General features: G+C 35.5%; 1 protein-coding gene across 27 annotated transcripts in view; it reads left to right on the forward strand.

Moving 5' to 3' along the window:
- Snap91 (synaptosome associated protein 91) overlaps positions 1–25921 on the forward strand; it is a 114961-nt gene that overhangs the window by 75077 nt on the left and 13963 nt on the right. For 4 of the 27 annotated variants that reach the window (XM_076859955.2, XM_076859962.2, XM_076859952.2 and 1 more), the window contains 12 exons: positions 292–401; positions 1938–2050; positions 5543–5557; positions 5701–5868; positions 11524–11631; positions 12268–12549; positions 12789–12866; positions 13035–13106; positions 13627–13710; positions 14961–15044; positions 22552–22686; positions 24327–24461. In XM_076859955.2, the coding sequence (XP_076716070.2) occupies positions 292–401; positions 1938–2050; positions 5543–5557; positions 5701–5868; positions 11524–11631; positions 12268–12549; positions 12789–12866; positions 13035–13106; positions 13627–13710; positions 14961–15044; positions 22552–22686; positions 24327–24461 (1384 nt within the window). Of the gene's footprint in view, positions 1–291; positions 402–1937; positions 2051–5542; positions 5558–5700; positions 5869–11523; positions 11632–12267; positions 12550–12788; positions 12867–13034; positions 13107–13626; positions 13711–14960; positions 15045–22551; positions 22687–24311; positions 24462–25921 lie in introns of all 27 variants that reach the window. The other 23 variants (XM_076859951.2, XM_076859949.2, XM_076859956.2 and 20 more) reach the window with 17 other exon arrangements.

A 25921-nucleotide genomic window follows, 5' to 3' on the forward strand; every position in this document is an offset into this window, starting at 1 on the left:
ATTTTAAATACATGAAGAGAAGTCATTGCAGTGTTTGTCCAAATATTTTATCAAAATTTTAAGTATATTTTATTTAACTTTTAAAATTTAAGGCATGTTTTATACAGGAATGATTATTACAATTGGTTATTACAATTCTTGATTTCAAATTTTCTTGAGTTTTTTTTCCTCCTATGAGGAATTACCCAAAAATTGCTGGGAATGTCATAGATATGCAAAGCAAAACTCCTTTTGCTCTGTGTCCTGTGGATTCATATTTGACTAGGGTGTGTTGTGCATCTTCAATTTCAGTCTTCGCCAGCCACAACCGTGACGTCTCCTAATTCTACACCAGCTAAAACTATTGACACATCTCCACCAGTTGATTTATTCGCAACTGCATCTGCGGCTGTCCCAGTCAGGTCAGTTAATGAGTATGCTGTGAATTGATTGTTAATATTTTAATCAGGTTTTTGTTTTCTTTTCATGTATGGTACCCACGATTTCACCAAATGCAATCACTTCCTGGTAATGTGATATCTGAGATTGTTTTTGACACACAACATATCAATAAAGTCTCTTCATGATCAAAATAAATTCTCTCACACTCTTGCAGGTACTTAGGCTTGTACCTCTTTGATGGTTAGAAATATCTAAGCTATACAGATTACCTTGTTGCTTACACATTTGGGAAAGGAAGAGGAAGAATGATGCACATACCTGTAGGTTCTTCTGATATTGGCTGACCTGGAAAATGTCTACTAAAATTAGTTTCTTCTTGTGGAAAATTTAAAAGATGTTTCAAAATGCTTTAAAAATAACAGCAACAACAAACTTGGAGTTGTAGGCCAGTTAGGTGGGGCACACAAGGAATCCAAACTCAGGCAATAGGGAAAAGCTTTCAGGGTATTTCTAATCAGCTTTCGTGTCACCTGTGTGTCAGCAGTAGTGAGAAAGGTTGGTCTGATTGTGCATTCTGTGAAATCTCAGAGCTATCAAAAGAATCACCAACTTGTTGGGGCTTTTTCAAATAAAAATTTTGGCTCAAGTCTTTGTTCTTTTGCTTTGAGACCTTGAGAGGATTCTTGTCTCCTATTATAGTAGGTACTTGAATTTTTAACTGAGCCGTAAATTCAGGGATCATACCCATGTTAACTATATGCTTTCCTTGCTTGGTCCTGTTTTTTATAATAGCAAGCAAGCTTGGTAAAACCAAGTCCTTTCTGCTACTGCATTAAGATAAATTGCTTCTTATGAAATCTCTGATAAGACTCTTAAGCTTTTTTTTTTTTTTTTTTTTGGTGGTACAGGGAAGGGAAACCAGAGCCTCACACATGCTAGGCAAATGCGCCAGCACTGAACCATACCTCCAACCCCTGACTAAACTCTTAATAATAAATATATTTTCCTTTTCTGCTACTTAGTCCACTTTTATTTATGAAATGAACATCAAAACTAAGCAATGTTTTCAGAGGTCTTAAAACAGTTTTTGAAAATAGCATAATCCATTCTTCAAAAGCATATTGTTTGGAAAACTAATATGTAAACAAGATAATAATAGAACTACTGTTTTGAGAAAAACTTCATATATTATAATCTAGTTTAGGAAAAAGGTACATTCACAATTAATTATTGACTTTAGTATTCCTTGGTTTATAAATTTTTTACAAGACATGAATTTTTTCCTATCTAAAAAAATTTTAGAAGTAGAGGAAAAATAATCTTCAGGTTATGATTTTTATTGCCATATAGAATACTACCCATGGATCAAATCCAGCTCACTACTGTTGTAAATAAAGTGTTACTGGAATAAACACATGTCAATTTATTTCTGTATTGCACCATGTCTTCTTTTGTGCTACTGTGGCAGAACTTTTATATCTTCTCAAAAGTCTTTAGGGACAGCTTGACATTATGAAATTTCAGCATCTGATTTTAAAGTTTTATTTTTCTTTCAGTGCTTCTAAACCATCCAGTGATCTGCTGGACCTCCAACCAGACTTCTCTGCAGGAGCAGCAGCAGCTGCCGCCCCAGCACCGCCACCTGCTGGAGGAGCCACTGCATGGGGAGGTGAGTGGAATGGAACAGGCCTGATGTTCTACTGGCATTCCAGGGTTGTTTTTATTCAAGTAAATTGTTATATTTACCTTCCAGTCATCCAAAACAATGTTAGAAGCTTGGAGAGAAAATGCTAAGAATGATATCTACTGATTGAAGTATAAATTGAGAAAGAGACAGAGAAAATATAATACAGTTTAAATGTTCAAGTAGTTAAATACTTTTATTTTACATACATGCTTATATTTTAAAAATTGTAACAAAGGAAGTATTTTTTCTTTGTAATTCTAAGATTCTGATTATTTTTAGAAATTATTCTCTAGAGATTAGTGCTTTAAAGGAATTGAATATTCCCATGAATTTATCTTACTCAAGGCAGCATTTCTAATTTGGCTTGATCTGGTGTTGTTCTTGGATGGCGTTAGGCCTGAACTGGTTTTATTCACATTGTACTTGACTTCATAAAATTGAAATCTATTACAGAATTCTTGTTTGTGTCAGAAAAAATTCCACACTACTCTGATCAAGAATAATCATATCTAAGCAGTTATTTCCTGTTTGATTCATGGATCTCAGAAAAATCTACCTTTTATAAATATTTATTAAAGGTATTTTATACTCATATAAAGTTAAGGTAATTGCTACATGATTCTCAAAGCTGCAAGGAGTTATTTTTTAATATCATGCTCTATTACATCAAACTATCATAATAAAAATTTTCAAAACATGGCACAACTATAGAAGCAGCACAAGTAAAAGTCATAGAAACTCAGTAAAAGGAAATCAATTAGATGATACAGCTGATTCAAAGAGTGTTTTGAGGAACTGTGTGTTCATAGACACTTAAAAAAAAAAAAAAAAAAGAATGTTCTAATAAGATGGTAAAACTTGTTAGTACCTTGTTAGCAACAAAAATCATGATCTTGATCCCAGACAGGAATAATTTGCATCATTAGCAGACAAGATTTGTAACTTAATAGATCCTTTCAGAATCATAGTCTTTATTTAATAGTAAATAGCAATGTCAAATGAAGTTACATCAATAATTTTGGGGTGAGCTTATAATATAGTATGTCAGCATAACATCAGAAGTACATTCTGCAATCTCTTGATCTTAATTCCAAGTTTTTGGATAACAAAAATGACAGAAAGTTAACTACTTCAGAAATAAAATTGCTAAATACAAACGCGAACATTTTAAATGTCGGTTTATTTACATTTTAAATGTTCAAACCTTCTTCTGTATTGAAATGTTCAACTCCTAAGTCTGAAGCTTTCAATTTCTTTAGATTGTTCTTGAAACTTCATTTAAATATATTATAAATTTCAGCTGAAAAACGAAAATGTTGCTGAAAATATTTATGAGGGTATTATTCTTGTGTGTCCTTTTTCATTTTGAGATTTCTTTTAAATAGTTTCAATTTGCTAACAATATCTTTTCATTACAGTAATGTTTTACACAATGTATTATATTTTTGTATTTAAGAATGTTTCGAATCAAATACACCTAAATCAAATTTTCTCAGCCATAAAATTCATATAAATGACTTCAATAAAATTTTACAATTTAAAATTTAGTTTTAATTATAAAATTGTAAACTTGTTATTATACAAAAAGTTTTTTTCAGTCATATGTAGATGAATTACTTTTTAACTCATTCAGTCATTTAAATAAAAATGTCTTCATGCTTTCCAAATTTAGAACTTACTAAATGTTTAGTGATTAAAGGAAGAGGTGCTTTTCTTTTTCTAACCTTTCCCACTAGAGGGAGCACTTTTAATTATCAGTACAAAGGCACTATAGCTGGCTTCTAGAAGTCTTGGTTTAGGGACTCAGGGCAGGATGGTCCTTCTTCTTCTTCTTCTTCTTCTTCTTCTTCTTCTTTTTTTTTTTTTTTTTTTTTTTTTTTGACTGAGGCAGGGCTTTACCAGTGAGCTGCATTCCCAGTCCTTTTTAATTTGTATTTTGAAACAAGTTTCACTAAGTTGCTTCAGGGTCTCACGAAGTTGTAAAAGCTGACCTCAAACTTGAGAAACCCTTGACTCACTGGAATTACCAGTTTGGGTCACCACACTGGGCGGAATGGTCAGCTTTTCATGACTAGACAGCATTTTTATCACCACAAAACTCCATAATTGCAGCATTTCATAGCAAGAGAAAAGTTTAGGGTGAAATACTAATAAATAAATTCTCTAATTTCTAAGCAAAATAACACAATTTATAATCCTTAAAAAATTGAAGTAAACAACTATAATGTGAAAGGGAGAAATGATAGTTACCATCTCTTTGTATTTAAGCTACAAATTCCTAGTGATTGAAGATGATGCTAAATTGTAACAGCTGTGTGTAGGGTAGTGTATTTTTTGTAGTGTTAAACAAATGTGATTATTTTCAATGTCAAATTTATGTTCTCAGTGTTTTAGATATCTTCTAGAAATTTTGTTTTACTGAGTTCTCACATTGTTTTTAAGGCCCTGAAAATAGCTTCCTAATGAATTTCAATAAAATCTCTTCATGATTAAAATAAATTCCCAATGGCATTCATAAATTTAAATATAAGCCCTGAGATATATCACACAATGGAGTATATGTGAGAATACCCCAGGACATTCAAATGCTTAACCTGAAGTTATATAATTAAGAATAAGCCCTCTTAGGTTGTTTATTTAGGATGCTAACTGTAATTCCACTGTTGGACACTAAGAGAGTCTGAACCTCCTGGCAGCAGGCTGACCTCAGAAAGTCTGAAAAGCTTTAATGCCTCATAGTGCCTCTCAATTCTTCATACATATTGTCATTTAGTTGTTTTTAAGTGTCAAAATTATATATCACATTGAAAAACATCAGATAGTATGAAACTTATGAAAAAGAAAATATTTTAGGTTATAGTTTCTTTTTCCTAGCACCTAAGCTTCCTTTTACTTCTTTGATACTGGTATATTCTGTTATCTAACCTACAGCTATTGTTAAAGCTCAAACTTATTCTCTGGCATTCCAGGCCTAAATTATACATCAAATGAAGAAGGTTGACCAAGTTCAGTTATCTTTTCTTCAGAATTGATGTTTGTAGTACAGTGAAATCAGCCAAAGCAGATGAAATGATATATCTGGTAGGAAGTACAATGAGTTTTTCATATGAACAAACACTGGAATAGTACCTATGCACTCTGCCATGCTGTTATATAATGTAAAAAGTTGCCTTAACTCAGGTAATTTGTTTAGACCAGATTTGAGGTGAAGTCTCTTGACCACCCTTGCCCTCCATTTTCCCATCTATAAAACTGGAAGTTCCTCTAAAGGATCCCTAAGGTCTTTTCCAGCTTAAAAGTTCCATGGTAATAACAGATAATGCATGTATGCTTTAATCACAAATGGTCTGGGAAGGTCCATAAAGCCAACATATCTTTATTCTGTGCCTCTCCCGGCTTGGGTATTGGTATGGTCGAATGTTTCAGCTTGAGCTCTTATTTCTTCATATGCTGCCGCACGTTGGACATCAATAGACCTTTTGGGAGAGGGTGAGTAGAGCTTTATTTTCAAACTTTTTTTGGACAGACTTCTGTGTCTTAGTAACTGTCTTCTTTTGACTTTTTGGAATCTGGTTTATTTGTTCTTTACTTCCCTTTGCTTCCATTTGCTCTCCTTCTCTGGTGAAATGCAGATTCTTTGGCTGCACTTTCCTCTGTTCCCTCTGAAGCACAGATTTCAGACCCGTTTGCACCAGAACCTACCCCTCCCACCACAACTGCTGAAATTGCAACTGCTTCAGCTTCTGCCTCAACTACCACCACTGTGACGGCTGTCACTGCTGACGTGGATCTCTTTGGAGGTTAGTCAGTCACATCTCTACTCTTTAATTTTCCTTTCGGGATGGCTCAAATTACCTGCCAGTTAAGGCATCTTTTTACATTATATAACAGCATGGCAGAGTGCATAGGTACTTTTCCAGTGTTTGTTCATATGTAATTATCTTTGCTAAATCCATCAACTTTGTCCCCTTTTGTAGCTGAGGGTGCAATAGCTTAAGCCCGTTTGATCTCAGTTTAGGATTTAAGTTCCTGCCAGAACTCTGATCCCATACATACTCCTGCCCTACAGTACTTACATATGAATGAGACAGACTTCTCTGTCATATTCACATTTGACTTTGGGGCCAGATTAGAACTAGCCCAGAGACTATTTCAAGAATATGGGAGGTAAATACTCTTAAGTTATTTCTTAATATTTAGGATAAAAAACATGTAAGAATAGCTCAGATTTGGAGTTCTCCCAAGAAAGTTTAGGGGTATGCCTAATTTTTGCAACTTTCAGCTTGTTCTGTCCAAGTTAAAAAAAAAAAAAAAAAAGGATCATCTTGGACTTTGGAACTTTGAGGCAACATCTGAAGCAGTACTTGACATGCTGATTGAAAACAGGTTTAGGTCCGTCTTTGAAATGATTGTCTAGAAATGTGCTTTCCAAGCAAATGTAAAATACCCTAGACTCTGCCAGTGTAATATTCCTGGACCTGATGAACCATCTGAAGGAGTTTATTTATATATTTCCATTTGAGTGGAGCTGGTGTCCAAACCTAGAGAAGTGCACATATCAGATACAAATATTGAGTAGTGTTATAGTCATTATAGTTTTGTATTTCTTCATTACCATATAATATCTTTACCAGAGCATTTTGAGAATGTAGTAAGGAATTTAGAGGGAACAAATGATAGGGCAGGAGGGACTTGGCCGGCCCTGGTGGGATCAGTGCCCTCCCCTGGGAAGACACACTTACGCACTGTCACATACCACTCATCTGCAGCCCTGCCCCAGTCTCTGAGGTTGCCCAGGATAAGTAGTGCTTAGCTGCTTGTCACGGCATTGCAGTCACTGGCTCACAAGTGAGATTTTGTTCCCCTTCACCATGCTGCCATGCCTACAAGGAGAAACCTGTTTTTCAAAAAGCAGAGGAGAGAGGGTTACACACCCTTCAATGTTTTATTATGAAAATTTTAAGTTTTAAGTTTTAGCTTAAATATATAAAATCAACTTCTTACCTCCCTCTCCCCGCCCCCTTTATTGGTGTTGGGTTGGGTGGTTTCCCATAGGTTTGTATTAATAGAAAAACAAGAAGGAAAATGGAAAATGTAGACAGGATAGATAATGATTTTATGCTGAAATCTTTTTACAGTTTTTGCTATTTAAATTTTTGGTTTGTAGTCCACCTGTAAGGAGTTTGATTACCTCTGAGAAATCAGTCAACTCTGTCTTGTGTCTCTCATAGCCTTCTCAAATAATAAAACCTAAGATATTTCTCTGAAATAGTCTTTGGGTGGTTATGTGGTTTGTCCTTGTCATTTGTCACTACTTTGATTTTATTTATCAAATAGGAAAATCTTTATGTTTGAATTTTTTTTTCATATGACATTCTTTTTTACCTTTAAATACAAGTTTCAAGGACTAGTATTTCAGTCACAAAACTTAATGCCAAAGAACAGGACTGCCCTTGTGATTAGTATTCTTCCTATCCATCTGGCTGGAAAATGAGCAAAGATGAGTTCATCTGCAAATCTCATCATAATCATTCTATTGATCTGCATAGTTCTGTGAAGTGTCTCCTGGCCTCTGACAGCTGTCAAAGCTCTATCCTCTGTCTCCAGGAGTCTATATATGTCACTGTTTTGTGGTTTTCAATGGTCTTTCCTGTTATCTTGCATGTGCTTAGTTGGTTTATAAGAAGTCATTTAGAAATTTTACTTTAAATAGAAACATAAACTTTAATCTCTTTGAGCATATTGTGTGACCATTTTAATATATTGTCTCTCTAAACTGGATGAGTGGGAAAACTCTAATAAGGTCACCAGTTATATTTTGTGTATTCAACTTTAAAATGTATCTTCTTCAGGTTGCAAGTAATGTTTATGACAAGTAAGTAGATTTCTATGAAAATAAGCTTAATGGCTTTCAATTTTAGAAAAATCACTGTTTAGTTTCATGATTATGAAATCCAAAAACATTTAAGTTTTTCTGTCTTTTAGTATTATATATGAATTATAAATTTGGAAAATAGAAAATATCTGTTGTTTTTAAAGAAATATTCAAAGTGATATCCACATAGTATTTTAGTCCTATCAATGTAGGTAGTTCATTTAAGCCATTAAAAAATGTCTTTTCAGATACATTTACTAAATGCTTTATTTTTTTAAGGTGAACTTTTAAGAAATAGAATCTGCTTTTTTGTGGTCATGCAGAACAAAATTATAAGGCAACAATATGCTTAACAATTCAGTAAAATGTATAGATATTGATAAAAATGAAAGACAAAATATTTAAAAACATCCTGTTTTTCATTTATTCAAAATTCACTAACATAGCACATTGGTTTATAGTAACCTGGGGTTTTCTAAGCACTAGAATGCTCGGTTGGTATTAATTCCTCAACATACCCACAAGGGGACCCTTTTAATGAACTTTTGTCAATTTGTGAACAATCCTTCATGAGGACAGGTCTGTGTGCATAAAACAAAGCTCCTAGAAACCAAAGAACTTAGCTCACAAGCCTGACTCCATTTCTACGTGTTAATTAGAGAAGTAAGTTAATAGACCTTCCTTAAAACCAGTACTTAAGTACTTAAGTAAGTACATAAGCACTTACAACTAGATTTCCTGTGAGAGTTTTATTATCTGGGGTAAAGGGAACCAGAACGGTGACTTCTGGGCCATTGATGACAATGGTTGTCTTTGTGCTAAGTATAGGAGTGATAAATGGCATTTGTGGTTGTAGTAAACTGGAGATCAGTTCTGACTAGGAGAATCAGTAGGTACTGGAAGTTTTGAGAAAGGTAGTCATGTGATTAAAAGTATTAGGGGAAAATTCTTTTGGGAGTGCTAGAAGGAAAAAAAGAAAAGAAAAGAAAGAAACAGTAGGTTGCAGCAGTCAGCTCAGTTTGCTGGTGAGGGTCTGGCCTGAGTCCATAAGTATGGAGGAGCAGGAGCATGCATTTCCAGGAAATAAGACTAGTTGAAAAACTGGCAGAATGTAGAAATGAACTGTGAATGGCTAACAGGGGAAATATAACTGGATTGGAAAAAGCTTGGTTTGCAAAACTGGAAAGATAATGCTGCCACTGATAATGGGGGGTGGGGGGAGCTAGGTATTAAAAGACACTTTTCTTGTCTTTTTTTTTAACAACATGAAAATTTTATTTTCTCCCACAATTCTGGGGGCTGACTGGACCCTGTGGGGCAGTTCTCGCTCAGCATCCTTTTTGTGACAACACTTCAACAGTGATGGTGGTGGCATCTGGAGACTCATTCATACCTCCTTCTCCTGGACTGAGCAGACTCAGACAGCTGGGGACTGGAGCTCCTGGGGCTTTTACCTTTAAAAAAAGCTTTGACAGAAGGAGATGAGTTAAGTTCTTAATGTTTAGTCTTAACAAGAGCAGCATTGGAAGGAGATGTGTTGGTGACATGTGGCAGAGGAACCTTCTCCTAAGGGTATAAATACAGATTTCACCTACTTAAACCTAAGTGATAACCTAGAGAGCCCATGAATATCTCCTTGACCCCTGACATGAATACATGTATCATCTTAGAAGGAAGGAATCATTTAATAGAAGGCCTCATGGTACATAACAGTGCAGTACAGTGGGGAAACACACACACTCTACCAGACAGCTACAGGCCAAATCCAAACTCTGCCATTTGCTGGCTGTATGACCTTGGTCAAGTTATGCAACTTTTTAAAATTTTGATTTTCTTTTAAGTGACAAAAAATACATACATATACATATATATATATATATATATATATATATATATATATATATGTAGTCATGTACAACATGATGTTTTGAAATACATATATATTGTGAAATGGCTAAATCAAGCCAATTAACATATATATTAGCTCATTAATCATTTCCTATGGTGAGAACACTTAAAATCTTTAAGCCTTGGTTCTCTTATCCACAGAATGAAAGTACTAGAAGCTGTGTTACAAGATAGTTGCAAGATTTAAATTTAATAATGTTGAAAATATGACTACTGTTTGTTTCTACTCTTCCCACTATTATTGGCCTCCATTCCATGTCATATAGGGATGAAAAGAAAAACAGACCTGACAAAGCAGAAAATGTATGGTCCTCTCAACCTCCTTTTACACATTTTTTTGTGTTTTTCTGCTCTTCTCTTAGGGTTTCATGGTGCTCGAAGTCTTCTGGTATCTGGGGATGTAGTTTTGCCTGCCCCTCCATGTAGTTTTCATTCCCCCAAATTATTTATTGGGCCTCCAGACATGACATATATTCCCTCAGTATAGCTGAGAGAAGCAATCAGATCAAATTACTCTATATGTTACTTGTGTTTTTATAAAGGCCTTTTGAAATGAGTCTCAAAATTTAGTGCTTTCATATTCCACAAAACACTAGGCCTTGGTGTGTTAATTAAATGTGTGTTGTACCTAGCCCAATTTGGGGCATATGGAGTTCAACTGAGAAGCAAGTATTTTGACTGTAGGACTTCCTAGATCCTAATATCCCAAATAAATCTCTGAGGAGGGGGATAAGGAATATACTGTGTGGCATTTCCCAACCATATTTAACAAATTCTTTCCTTTTTTTCTTTTTTTTTCCTTTGTACTGGGGATGGAACCCAAGGGTACTTTACCATAATTAACATGGTGTGCTGGCAGAAGTGCATTGGGAATGCATATACCAGCCATTTATTAAGTAGGTATTTTTAAACCGGTCCTGCCTAGATGTTAGTGAACTTCCTTCAATAAATAAAAATGTACTCATCATCTAATTTTAATCTGTCAAAAATAAATCATTTTCCAAAAGACTGGGAAAATACAATAATATTTTAAAACAACAAATTTAAGTAGAAATGAAGACATTATAGCATCATGACCTAATTTGTTTATCTTTATTCCTTTAAAATAAGTATTTGATGCTAATTTTCATGGATAGTAAAGACTTAACATTTATGAATAGTTAGTAAACCTTTCATGTTGACAGAATAATTTTGTCTGTACTAGACCATAAAAAATTTTAAAATTAGATTGTTTACATTGCCATCATCTATTTAATATTATTTGCATTAAAAAAAGACATTACAGTAACACAGTGAATAAGTATCACCTGGACATGAAAGTTTAATGGCTTAAATTACATGATAAAATTATTTTTGTATTTTAATTTTCACATCCATTAATTTCTAATGATACATAAAACATGCTTCTCAGAGCCCTTATACAATGAGAATCTGGTTGGATCCTTATAGGCCTCAGCAGTATCGATACTCCTCCATTTGCATGTTAACTAACATGAAGGTGCACAAAGAATAATCGTTTTATGATTGCCAAAAGTGCATGGGCCATAAAAATGCATTTTTAAAAATTCATGTTGTATAAGGGAGCCTTCTTCACAATTTAACTTGGTTCTTTTACTATATTTTCTTCTCTTTTATTCCTTTAATTTCTGTTGTTTTAAAAACCGCGCCCAAGATGCCTTTGCAGCTTCTCCTGGGGAGGCCCCTGCAGCATCCGAAGGGGCCGCCGCACCAGCTACCCCAACCCCCGTAGCGGCAGCACTTGATGCATGCTCAGGAAATGGTGGGTTTACAGTCACGAGCCCGTCTGTTACTTTTCTGTCCTTATGTGAAACCCATGTAGTTAGATGTGGCCATATGTTTTTCTAATTTTATTTTCTTCTGAGAGTAAACTATCATTCATCATAACTGAATAAATAATGACAGCACATAAAACATTAAGACAATGAAGTGCATACTTATCAAAATTGACAATTCCTCACAATTGACAATTTTTGTCAGTGCAAGTATGCTCTCTTAATGTTTGTTCTTTTCTTCTAATGCCACATTGTACTCTTGTAACATTGAGTTCAACTCTATCGGCATGTTTTAATGAACTTTCAAAGCTACCCAACTGATGAGATTAAGGAAGCGTTTGAAGGATAACGACCACGGATCCTAGACTATAGGCTAATCTCACAGTACTTTACAGTGTTTCAGATTCTTAATTTGTGATACCTATACTGTATTTAATTTTTTTTCTTTAGAAAAACATTCTAGTCACTGACCCCTGCTAATAGGATAGTAGTTAAATCCAAGCAGCCTGAGGCCTAGCTAGTGTGTAAATGTGTGTAAGCTGTCTCTTACCCGTACTTACACCACTGTCTCTTGTCTCTTTCCTTGCTGATGCTCTGTATGTCTCCACTTTGCTTTCCAAAAGACCCCTTTGCCCCGTCTGAAGGTAGTGCAGAGGCGGCACCCGAGCTGGACCTCTTTGCAATGAAGCCACCTGAGACCAGCGTTCCTGTAGTTACCCCTACAGCTAGCACAGCCCCTCCAGTTCCCGCAACCGCCCCTTCTCCTGCTCCCGCCGCTGCAGCTGCCACTGCTGCCACTACTGCTGCCGCCGCCGCCGCCGCCGCCGCCGCCACCACCACCACCTCCACCACCTCTGCCGCCGCAGCCTCCACCACCGCTCCTCCTGCTCTAGATATCTTTGGTGGTAATTTTTTGTTCTTGTTGTTGTTGAACTCTTTCCATCTGATGGATTGAATTCTGGTCCTTGAGATGTACTGCGTATCCAAGCCTTCCTGCATGAATACCCTGTCACTGAATGGTTCTTTAGAAACCATGTGCTACTTAATTCAGAATTCTGCCAACTGCTCATTCAGAACCGGGGAGTGGTGCTGTTTCAGGCTTGGTTTTCAAATTGAGTAAAGGCATGTGTGTTCTTGGCCTTAGATCTGTTTGAGTCTGCTCCTGAAGTTGCTGCAGCGCCTAAGCCAGATGCTGCTCCTAGCATAGACCTGTTTGGTACAGGTAAAACCAAAGCAACCCTTTGTTTTTCTTTTAATTTAGTTTTCTTAGATGTTTTCATGAATAACCTTTGTACTCACCTGTGATAATGCATTTGTTAGATTTGTGACTTTGATTTCAGCTTTCTGCTACTTACTTCTGCTTGGTTTTGGTTTGTTTCACTTTTGGAAGATGCTTTCTCCTCTCCACCACAAGGGGCCTCTCCTGCGCCTGAGAGTACTCTCACCGCTGACCTCTTATCCGGTGAGTGCTTTGCCAGGGCCCTGCCTTCTGAGCTGTCTCATAGGGGTTATACCTGGAGAGGCCCATGCAACAACTTGAGAACAGTCTTATGTTCTCTTAATCTCAGAATCCACTTATGAAAAAGGTCTAATTCTTTGAACCATCACCAACTGATGAGGGTAATATATCCAAGACTGGTTAAAAAAAAAAAGAAAATTTCACATTAATTCTCTGACTTCAAGGAGTTAAATTTTATTTTGTTTGGGAACATATGTATTTTTAAATCTATTTGATTTTCTTTTTTATTATTGTTTCTTTTTAGTTATACATAATAGCAGAATCCGTTTTGACATAATGAAAACATGGAATCTGTCATGTTCTAGTTCAGTCCCAATACTTCTCTACTTGCTTTTCTTAATTGCTAAGACTGTACACAATCTTCTGCCTGGAGTTAACCATGAAATCTCAAGGTGCCATTTGTCAAGGCTCCTGGTTTCATTGTCCTTTGAATGACATGCACTTCGTGTCTGCTTCACTGCAGTGGATGCGTTTGCAGCGCCATCTCCTGCAACCACTGCCTCTCCAGCAAAGGTGGAGTCTTCAGGCGTGATAGACCTTTTTGGGGGTGCGTATCTCTCCTCCTTTGACACTTAAGGAGTCTCTTTTATTTTTTTCCAGAGTAGTTTCTAGATCTTCTGTTTCATTATATTTCATCTTTTTTTTTTCTTTTGAAGTAAAGTCACTTCTGTCTCTTAAATGTAAACTTAGTTTTTTTAAGGTCTTTTTTATTTCTTTGCCACCATCTCCTTCATCCTCATCAGATCATCATTCTCAGTGCATGACCTAACAAAACCAGATAGTTTTTCATTTGAAGTCTTCATTTTTTTCAACTTTTTGTTCATCCTAATATATAATCACCTGGTTGTAATTTTCTCATACTGTTCTTCCTTGATGATTCTGATCTGTTGGCTAAATCAACATTCCTAAGTTCTTAAAAGTGGTATAAACATAAACCAGATAATTGAGAATTGAAAACAAGCCAGCCAAAATTGAATGTGTACATATTTGATGTTATACACTGTGTCATATGGTTTATTTACATTGATTTTAATGTTTTAAAATTCTTCCAAAGAATTGGAAAATGTTTCCCTGACTTAACTATATTCTCTTCTTCCTTTATATACCTTAAAACAGGAAGATATATTGAATTAATTGTTAAACTACTTATTTGGATAATAAATCTAAAGTCTTCTGTTAGTAGTTATTTTACAGGAAAAGAGTTTGAAGTGACTTTGTGAAGATCCATAATGTAGATGGCTCTGGGCTAAAATACCATCTTTTGCAAGTTATGCCCACATTGAACATCTACTGCACATTGAGGCATCAAGGATATGCCATGATGAGTACATGAGGGTTCAGAGATGTCACAATTTCTTATATTCTGCATCTCAAAACTTAGGTCCTAAAGTGCCCGAATACTGAAACTTGATATTTAGGTGCAAGTGGAGTTGCTACTGTTGCAGCTGCATGAATTAAGTTTATTAAAGTTAATGGGAAAATTGTTTTACCTTTATGTAACAATTTTAAAATCTCAATCCTGTCTTCATAAGTGACAGTATTTAGTCCAAAAGATTTCTAAAACAAATAACAAAAAACAAAAACCTCTTAATCTTACAAGGAGGTGTTAATTCCTAAATATAATATTCTAGAACTCTTTTGAGAGAATAAGCTTTTCAGAGGATAATTCAATTCACTCAGTCACCATACAGAATATTGTATCTATGCATGTCTCTGCATGACATAAAATTATTCTTACTCACTGTACTTACTGTTTACACTCTCTTACTTTTTTGCTGCACAATGGATAATGGATAGATGCATTTGGAAGTAGTGCTTCTGAACCCCAACCTGCACCTCAGGCTGCTTCTAGTTCATCAGCATCGGCAGATCTACTAGCTGGTAATTAATAAAATTAAAATAAAATAATATTTTATAGAAATACGAATATATTTTATATGTAACATATTACATGAATTGCAGGGTGCATTTCTTTCTTTACTCTTCAAGATATGAAATTGAAAAACAAGCTATTATATAAGAGAGGTTGATTACTTCCCAGGATTTAATGAAACTAGTCTTAAATCACAGTTGTACACAAGTCACCTTGTGGCTCCTAGGGTGCTCATAATCTGCCTTACTTTCAGTCAGCACATTTCTTTTTGTTTACTAAAACAGAAATATGCTTGTGTAGCAATTTTATCTTATGATGCCTATGCCTATATGGTTTTTGAAGGCATTGGTGGGGAAATATACCTTGATGTTTGAGATTTGGTTTTAGAATGTGTGAATCACTCTAGAAGAAACTGTTATATAGATTTCTACCACTAAAGTGAAGCAGTTGCTACATATATCATTTGGGTGATCCCAGCTCAGCAGGACTATAGTGTGGCACAGATTAACATGATTTGCCTAAAATAATTACTTATTGCTGGGATAGTATAGATAGAATAAAAGAATAATTCAAAGACAGTAAAATTCAAGTATCAGTTACTGATAGTCAGACCTGGAAAATTATTCGTTAAGACCCCAGTAGTAAATTTAGGTTCAGATTACGAATGAACTTGCAAAATGCTGTTGGCTTACATTGTCTAATTTTACTTGTGCACACAACAGCAGCATAGCAGTAGTACCACAGAGGCCTCAGACCCTCACATGTAGCTTCCCATGTTCCAGCCTAGTCCCTCCCAACAAAGGATGCATTTTGGTTCTAAGGTTGACAAGGAGTTGACGTGTGTTGTGAGTCACATCCACCCAGGGAAGCCACCACATCTAAAATCTCTCAGCTTAAATACCATGGCCCTATATAGGGTAATGTGGTCCTATATAGGGTAAGTTCCTGGTTTTAAGTGTAGTTGTGGCCTGTAAATGATAAGTAGTATATGAACAGTCCTGACACCAAGTGTAATAGACTTGGAAAGTTTGTTCTTAGACTGTAGCGGCAGTGTAGCAGCAAATCCTAAGGGACCCTCCTCAACCTTCAGAGCTACAGGAAATATGGCTTGTCAGGTCTTTCCTCAAGAAGTGGGAGGAGGTAGCCACAGCACAGCTGTTAACCTTTCCTTCCCTCAGTAATTCCGTGTGGTTTCTTCAGTCTGTCCTAGGGGCAGCAACATTTCTTTTTCATCTTTCTCATTTTCTCCAGATCCCTTAATCAAACATGACACTCTTATTTGCTAAGTCCTCTCATTCCAGTGACAGCCAGATGGTATTTTCCTATCCAACTCAAAGTCAGAGATTGGTGACAGAGTCAAGAGGTTTAATCCTAGGGGATGAGATCAGGATCTAAAGCATGTCTGGAACAAGTAGACAAGGTTTTGTCACCAATACCAAGTGAAACAGCAGGTGCCTGAGGCCCTGGGAGAAGTATGCAAAGAATTGCAGGTTAGATCACTTCACCTAATGTAAGCCTGTTCAACTGACCTGTCCATTCTGAAATCATAGTAAAATGGGTTAGAGAAGAGAAAATCAGTGATGAAAGCTACAATACCATATACATAGGTCTCATTTACTGGGCACTTCCATTTCTTCCTCTGCATCTTATGACTCTTTCAATGGTGGGAAAAGTTGTGTGTTGTATCACCTTTCTTGTTTCTGTTTTTTTTTTTCTATTTAAATCAATTAATATTTAATGAAAATAGGTATATGTGGGTGTTAATGTCTAATTTGCTTTCAAAACAATTTAATTTATTTATTTCAAAACAATTTAATTTATACATATAGGAACATCTGATTTACTTGGCACAGGCAGCTCCTCCTTCACCTTATATCCTGATGTAAGAAATTTTAAATTACTTCTTATTTTGGTAAGGTTTAATTCTAAGGGCCAGTTTCTCATACTGTCCTCTGCTTTGCTTATTGAAAAACATTGCTCATACTTGTTTCACTACCAAAGCCTCAGGAAGTTATATTCTTACCAAAAAAAAAAAATTATCAGTATGATTCTATCCTGTGAACTTCCCTAATCTCCTCCCCAGTAAGCCCTGCTAATATACAGAACACAGTCATGTTCATTTTCATAGTCTAGCTGATGATAGCTATTTCTGTGTTTTCACATTACACATTTTTGCTTAATGGCATCAGTAGAACAAATATTTGGAGCTCTGCATTGTGGCAGTTTACAGTGAAATTTAGCACTTTCTTTGTACTTATGTATGTGTTTTTGTAGGGAAGAATCATCCAAGCCCAGAGTCTGCAAATAAAGAAGAACATTAAAAAGCAAATGAGCCTAATCATAGATAACAAGCCTACAAATGTGACCAGATTTAAATCTTCATTTGAACCAGAGAGACAAAGAGTAAGAGGAGAGATATATTTTGTGAAGATTTCTCCAGTCTTGTATTATTAGTTGTTAGCAATGAGCCTGATTTGTGAAGAATATAAAAGAAAATAATACATATACACCATCATGGGATTGGTTATTGGGCTGAGCACTTTCATCTCAGCCTGATTAAGATTAGAGTTTTTTGAAAAAATATGTTTACATGTAAAAACAGTAAGGGAAAAACTAATATATATATATATTATATATATATATTAGTTTATTATTATAATATATATATTATATATTAATAATATATATAAAATTAAGTGTTAAAAAGATTTTAGATATTCTCTCCAAGCCATTCCAATTATTTGTAGGATAAAGATATTATTCATGCCAGGTGCAGTGCTGCATCCTATGATACCAGCAGCTAGGGAGGCTGAGGCAGAAGGATCATGAGTTCAAAGCCAGCCTCAGCAAAAGTGAGGCACTAAGCAACTCAATGAGACCCTGTCTTTAAATAATACAAATTAGGACTGGAGATGTGGCTCAATGGTCAAGTGCCCTGAGTTCAATTCCTGGTACCCCAAAAAAAAGAAATAAAAAAAAGAAAAGAAAAAATTAAACTACCTTTTTTGCTCAAGATGCACAAACTGAAAATATCAATGTTTGAAAGATATAGAGATTCTGGATAACAAAGGTAAAAATAGAATGAAGAAAAATTAGATGTGTTTGAATAATATGCCTCTGAGGTCACCATCAAGGAGGACAACCATAGACACAAGTCCAAGGTAACTGCACCATAAATCTGTGTTAGGATAGGAAAGTGCCCTGTCCTATCTTTAATTCCAAAGACAGGGAACAATGTGAGCCAACTTAATGAGGCCCTTAGTAGTTTTGTATTTCTTCTCTTAACCACATTTTAGCAGAGCCACAGAATTCCTTGAAGTGAGTTTAAAACACCAAAATGTTTCATGTGGAATTAAAAACTAACAACTTCTACTAAGGGAAGGTGTGCGGAGGACCTACTAGTTCAGTCATCCTGTGTAGGAGTAGTAACCAATCTGAAAGCATCAGACAAAAGGCTCTGAGACGATTGCTCCTAGAAAATACTATTTCAGACCCATTAGTGGAATGTATTAATAACTGATTGCATCACTGACAATACATGAAACAATATCATCTTTACATTAATGGAGCAAATGTTAGGTTTCAGGATAGTATTGTAGAAGTGTTTTTATTTACCAGTAGTTTTAAATTTTCACTCTCCTGACCAAGATGATGTGATGTTTAGGTATATTATGATGCTCAGGTTCAATGTATCTGTATTAATAGTACTTCATTAATTGCCTATGTTCTTTCCCTTTGGAAAGTTACATTTGTAAGCCTAATCATCTGTGATTAAACACACCATATCTGCAGATGGTTGAGGCCCTGAAGGTAGTTGGCTATTCAGTTATCGAAGGACAGTTCAGATATGACTATGGGACATCTAGAAGCCCATTTATTATTATCCTATTTCCAATTCCAGTCTATAGAGCATCTTTCTTAATATCACTTAGAACCGTACAGAAAGATAATGGTTTGGGTTTTTCTATTATTTACCTCTATTCCATGGCTATAAAGCTTCAGTCACTTAACAGAAGTTTCCCAAGCTCCTCATTTCCTGTTTAGTTCTTTATATAGTATAGCAATAGTGAATCTCTTCTTTAAAATAATCAATTGATCATTTTATATCACTTAATATATATTTAATTACCCTCGACCTGTGAGAGCATATACTTCATAAGAACTGAGTATACTGAAGCCAGCCATGGTGGTACATACCTGTAATACCATCTACTTGGGAGGCTGAGGCAAGGAGATTGCAAGTTCAAGGCCAGATTGGGCAACTTAGCAAGACCCTCTCTCAAAATAATAAAATAAAAAGGGCTGGGAATTCAGCTCAGTGTAGAGTATTCCTGGGTTTAATCCCCAATGCCAGAGAAAGAGGGGGCTGAATATCAGGTGAAAAAATTATCCTTCAAGATATATGTTTATGAACCCATACAAGGATAAATTCCAGCCTTATTCCTGGGTCTGAGAAACAACAGTCCATGTTGTGCAGTGCCAAGGAGCTGGACTCTGGAGGATTCTTCAGTGGAATCCTGGATCTGCCATTTGTCATAACATGACCTTGGGTAAATTATTTTATCTCTCTGACCTCAGTTTTCTCATCTGTTAAACCTTTTGGGGTGGTTGTAAGAATTAAATTAGCTAAATTAAATGTATGTTTTAGGTTGAACCATATGAAATTACTGTTTTTGTGAGATCTCAATGATAAAATTTAGGCAGTTCATGTGTTTCAAATGGTTCTACCTAAAAAAAGAATGCTTACAACAATACCTGGCCCTTGGGGAGCCTCATGCCAATGTTGGCTTTACAGTTCACTTCCTTAGAAGAGGCACTGATTTTTTTCAGGGACCATTATTTATTCACCTGTAGATTTGGTGTTGACTTCAAGTGAAACACATTAGCACTAAGCCGATGAGCCCTGTAAGAAGGTATGCTTTTTCCTTTTCTTTCTGCTAAATCTTGGCTAAGTGCTCAGTTTCTCTGTAGTCACTTCCTCCAGCCGTGGAATGGTAGTGTTCCAAAGATAGATCCTACATCCTAAGGTACTTTCCAATACTACTACACTGTGATTCTGGAATATAGTGTTCTTTCCTTGGCCAAGTTTTAAGAAATCCAATCAAATGCAGCTATCACATTCACTATAACAAGTACACCATATAACAATAGTGTAAATTGACCACAGTCATATTTAGTTAGAGGTATAAGATAATGTTTTTTAAAAATCAGCATTAACACAGCCACCCATCTCCCTAAAAACAAAGCAGTTACATAAAAAAAAAAAAAAAAAAGTTACTTCTAGCCTTTCTTTTCTCCATGTTATTGGTTTTTAGGGATCTGGAAATTATATTTTCCTCAGTAAAGAAATCTAGAAGTGATGCTAATGTCACTCAAATACTAAAATATGACCACTGTGAACTTGAAAAATGACCATTTCCTAATAAGGAACAATTTATCCAAACTCAAGATTTTGTTTGTTTGCTGTGAAACTAAGGGTTAAAACCAGGGCATCACAGATACTAAACAAATGCTCTACCACTAAGCTACATCCCCTGTATAGACCTTGTTTTGATACAGGTCTATATAGGTTGCCTAGAGTGATCTTGATTTTCAGTCCTCCTATCTTCTCAGCCTCCTGAGTAATTGGGATTACAGAGGTGTGCTACCACACCCAGTTGAATTTTTTTCATATATGTATATATATATGTATACAAGGAAAGCATAAACCCAATTCAAGGAACAGCATGGCATAAATATTATGCTACCTCCTTTAAAAAAATTGGAGAGTTTAATGGAAGTTATTTTCAAAATCATAAATTTGTTTTTATATAAAGTGAAATGTAATTTTAGTGGATTTTTTTTAATCACTGTGTTTTTGCAAACTGTGAAGAAGAGATTATGTAGCTAGCTTTGAAAGAAACATATGTCTGTACTGTGTATAACAAAGACTTCTAATAGTAATTAATTCTTTTGATAGAATATCAATTGGTGCCTGAAGAAATCATGGGATGAGAATGTAGAATCTTTGCCTACCATGTGCAGAATCCTGGATTTGATCCCCAGCATGGGGGAGGTTGGGGCTACACTGCACAAGAAGGGAAGGAGCAAAAAATGAAGAGACAAAACTTATTTCCTTCACAGGTTGCATATTTTCATACAGAAGCAATATAATAATAATAATAATAACTTCTTCTCTTTCTGTTACTTGAAAAAAAGTCATTTTCTTCCAACCTTCAAAGATTAAATATTTAGTTTGTGGTTTGGTTAATTTTCACCAATCTTTACTATCTCTTTATCTTCCATACTCAAAAAATGTCCTTTATTTATTCACCAAACCTAATTTAATGTCTTAGGCAATGTGCTGAATATTCGTGAAAAAGATAAGAAAAAAAGATACAGCTTCCAACTCCAGAATATCATCTCTGGGTTTTGGATTTGGGGAGCATGGGGATAAAGATATATGATGGGGATCTGGAGATCATATTATAAACTCCTTATAAGGAGTAAGGTGGAGCTGCATACCAGGCACTAAAGACAATGGTGTGAATATGGGATGTGGGTCGTGGGTGGTGGAATGCAGCTGGCAGCAGTGGGTGGCAGGATAAGGCAAGGAAGATCTCCCAGAGCAGGCATGTAGCATAGGGAATGGTAGTGATAACTGCAGCCCAGTATGTAGGGATGATGAGGGGCCAGTGGGAAGACATGAAAGGGGTGATTGCTCTACAAAGGAATTCACAGTAAAGAAATCTGAAAGCTTTGAGAAAAGTAACCTTCAACATTTTCTACTCAAAAGGATCATGCTGGGTGCACTGCAGAAGCTGGATGGGAGGAGGTTCGCACTAGAGACAGGACCTCCCACCCACCCCCATATTTATAAATCTCAAGAGTGATGGGAGGGACCTATTCTTGGTAACAACGATAGACCTAAAACATATATGAAAAATATTAAGGAGGATTTGATGCTTGTTTTTCTAAGTTATATTTTATTATACTATGCCAATGTGTGCAACTAATACTTGGTATTGATTTGAAGAAATGTAAAATGTCCATGTAATGAAAATCATTATCTGAATTTTAACCCTAATGATTCTTTCTTTGTTTTATGTTCTACATTATAATAACTGATTTGGATGCCACAGGTTTTCTTAATAAGGGTATATATTCTTGGGCTGGGGTTGTGGCTCAGCCGTATAGCACTCACCCAGCACATGAGAGGCCCTGGGTTCAATCCTTAGCACCACATAAAAATAAATAAATAAAATAAAGGTATTGTGTCCAACTACAACTAAAAGATAAATAAATATTTTTTAAAATATGGGTATATATTCTTGTGTGCTTTCTTGTTCATAATCAAATTAAGTCTCTAACTAATACATGGCATATTAAGATACTTGGAAAACTTTTTTAAAAATTCCCCAGTTTCACTAATCTACATGAGTTCATTTCCTTTTCAGTTTTTTTTCTGTTGTTATGGCTTTTACCCACCTCTCACTGTTTTTGCTTATATTTTTCTGCAACTGTTTTTTTTTTCAGGATTTGGGGGTTCTTTCATGGCCCCTTCTCCATCACCAGTGACTCCAGCTCAGAATAATCTGCTACAGCCCAATTTTGAGGCAGCTTTCGGAACAACGCCTTCAACGTCTGGCAGCAGCTCCTTTGATCCTTCAGGTAAGGCAGTGATTTTCAAACACTTTTGTCATTTATTCTGATAAATAAAATGCACCACCTAAAGTTTGTGCATTTTCAGGAAATTTACAACAGGAAAATATTGAGTGATAACCTGGTGCTAAAACTTCACAAAATCTCTCATTCTATACCTTAAATCAAAATTTCCAATACATCTTGGTAGCCTTAAGAATAACTACAATCCTTTCTGTTTCTGTTTTCTTTTTTTTAGCAGAAATCTAATTTAACATGCACATCATCTATATGCATGAGTGTACGTGCACATGATTTATAGCTGGTAAAGGAAAAACAAGTGCTTTGCACTCAATCTTTGTACAGTCCCTGAATATGAGGATACCCCTTCCCTTGCTGTTGCTTACACCTTGTGAAGCTTGCATGGCCCTCAGTTTTATAAAGTGAGACACAAGTAGTTTCTTTGCTGCCTTTAACCTTTCGTCACTGCTGTCACTCTGTTTGTATTCTCTTCCATTCTCTACTCTTCCCACGCTGGGTCCTTACTACAAATTTTCAATTGGTGAGTTTTTGGCAATTAAATGTGTTTCAGAAACACCCTAAATCTACTCCCTGCCTGACAATTTGGTTGCTTCTATTGCCAGTGCCTACTTGAATGTTGTCCTTCTTTACTTTAGAGTTACTGTATTGTGTTTCTCATAGATATGTATAACTTTTTGATAAAATTCAACAACCACAAAGTTTTCTATGTAGCTATTAGCAATATCTCATGAAAACCCTGAGTCTGTATTTTGAATGGTCTTTCTTTTTTCTAGGAACCGAATAAGTGATATATGTTATGTGGTGATCAGGAACTACCACGGATGGCATTTTATTTCTAATATCTAAAATACCTTTTAATTTAAATAGCCCCTAAAGGTAGAACCAAAATTAATTTCAGTTATTAGAGGAAAATTAACATTGCTACCTCTTAAATCAACTGTTTTTTAAATACTTATCTCTAGTTGCCAACCATTATATCAGCTTTTATTTTGGTATTAATTTCATAGGAGACTCAATCTTCTTTACTCATTTAAGAATAATTTTAGAAGTAAACATCTTAGGTTTCCAGAATAAATCATTTAGGTTTTGCTATAAATCACTGCCATTTTGAATAAAGAGTGCTTTGGTGGTTGTTTTTAATAAGAGTAGCAATGGTTACCACTAATTGAGTGCCTACACAGAGCAAGCATTATAATAAATATATAGGTATGTATATTTAATTTAATCATCACAACAAAGCCATATATTAATGGTACTCTTCCCATTTGCAGATAAGCAAACTAAAAGCTCAGAGAATAGCTTTCTCAGGGTCTCACAGCTGGTGAGGCATGAAGCTGAATTGCAACCCCAATCTGTGTTCTTTCCTGTACATTATACAGCTTTTTTTTCCCATTTTTCCATCTTTGTTCATGTCCATTAGTATTTCCATACTTTCTGAGTAGACATATATAGATATGTTCTTAGTGTTCTAGTCATGAAAAGAGTGAATTACATGCCTTCTTTTATAAGAATGTATATTCACTTATTTCCATAAGTTTTCAAGATAATAACTCTTTGATTTTGAACATGGCCCATTTTTCAATTATTCTGAACCTGGTCTATTTGATTTCCAGTTTTTGATGGTCTAGGTGATCTTCTGATGCCAACCATGGCACCAGCTGGGCAGCCTGCACCTGTCTCAATGATACCACCCAGTCCTGCAATGGCAGCCAGCAAAGCCCTTGGGAGTGACCTTGATTCATCTCTTGCCAGCTTAGTAGGCAGTGAGTAGTTTAGTTTTCTTTAACTGAAGCATTTGTTAATTGGTTTTTTCTGTCTTTTCATGTTTTGTTTCGGGTTTCACTCATGGCTAAGTTTATCAAGGATTAGATAGAAATACTTAGTGTTTTACACTATACAGGTCCTCGGAAGGTAAAAACTTACTACTGCAGTTTCTCATTAACAGTACATATGCCACTTAAAAAAAAAAAACTCAGGGTAATTCACCATGTTAATAAACTAAATAAGAAAAGCATATGATAATCTTTTTTGTATTTTACTTATTTATTCTAATTAGGTATATATGACAATAGAATACATTTTGATTCATTGTACACAATTGCAGCATAACTTTTTATTTCTCTGTAGCATCTCACTCTATGTGCAGTCATACATGTACCCAGGGTAATGATATCCATCTCATTCTACCATCTTTCCTGCCCCCATACCCCCTCCACTGTCATTCCTCCCTTTACCTAATCAAAATTCTTCCATTTTTCCCATGCCTCCCACCTTTATGGATCAACATCCACTTATCAGGGAGAACATTCGACTTTCGGTTTTAGGGGATTGGCTTACTTAGCTTAGCATGTTACTCTCCAACTCCATTTATTTACCTGCAATTGCCATAATTTTATTCTCTTTTAACTCTAAGTAATATTCCATCATGTATATATACCACAATTTCTTTATCCATTCATCTACTGAAGGGCATCTAGGTTGCTTCCACACTTTAGCTATTGTAAACTGAGCTGCTATAAACATTGATGTAGCTGCATTACTATAGTATGTTGATTTTAAGTCCTCTGGGTATAGACCAAGGAGTGGGATAGCTGAATCAAATGTAGTTCCATTCCAGGTTTTCTAAGGACTCTCCATATTGCTTTCCAGATTGGCTGTACCAATTTGCAGTCCCACCAACAATGTATGAGCGTGCCTTTTCCTGTACATCCTTGCCAGTGCTTATTGTTGTTTGTATTCTTGATAACTGCCATTCTGACTGGTGTGAGATGAAATCTTAGAGTTGTTTGATTTGCATTTCTCTAATTACTAGAGATATTGAACATTTTAATCTAAGTCATCAAAGACATAGTTAATTAAGGACCATACACAAGGGTGAAACCAAGTTCATTATGCATAATAAGTACTTAATTCTCCATCTATTTGAAAATTAGAATACAATAAGTTATATTAAATGCAGAATATGTGCAAGTTATGTATCTGAGTTTCAGTCATTCATTTAACAAATAGTTTTCTATATCAGGCATTGATAATGCTATATCAGGCATTCTTCCAGGCTTTAGAGATAAGTCATGAAGAAAACAGATAATGTTTCTATTCTTATGGCCATTGGGAAGGGCAGAGACAAACAGTAAATAATTGAAAATAGGCAAATTCTATAGTATGCGGAGTCACAACTGCCATGGAGAGAAAGAGAACAGGCAGAGGGGAAGTGGGAGCACTG

This window comes from Callospermophilus lateralis, chromosome 6, assembly GCF_048772815.1.
Source record: "Callospermophilus lateralis isolate mCalLat2 chromosome 6, mCalLat2.hap1, whole genome shotgun sequence".
NCBI lineage: Eukaryota > Metazoa > Chordata > Mammalia > Rodentia > Sciuridae > Callospermophilus > Callospermophilus lateralis.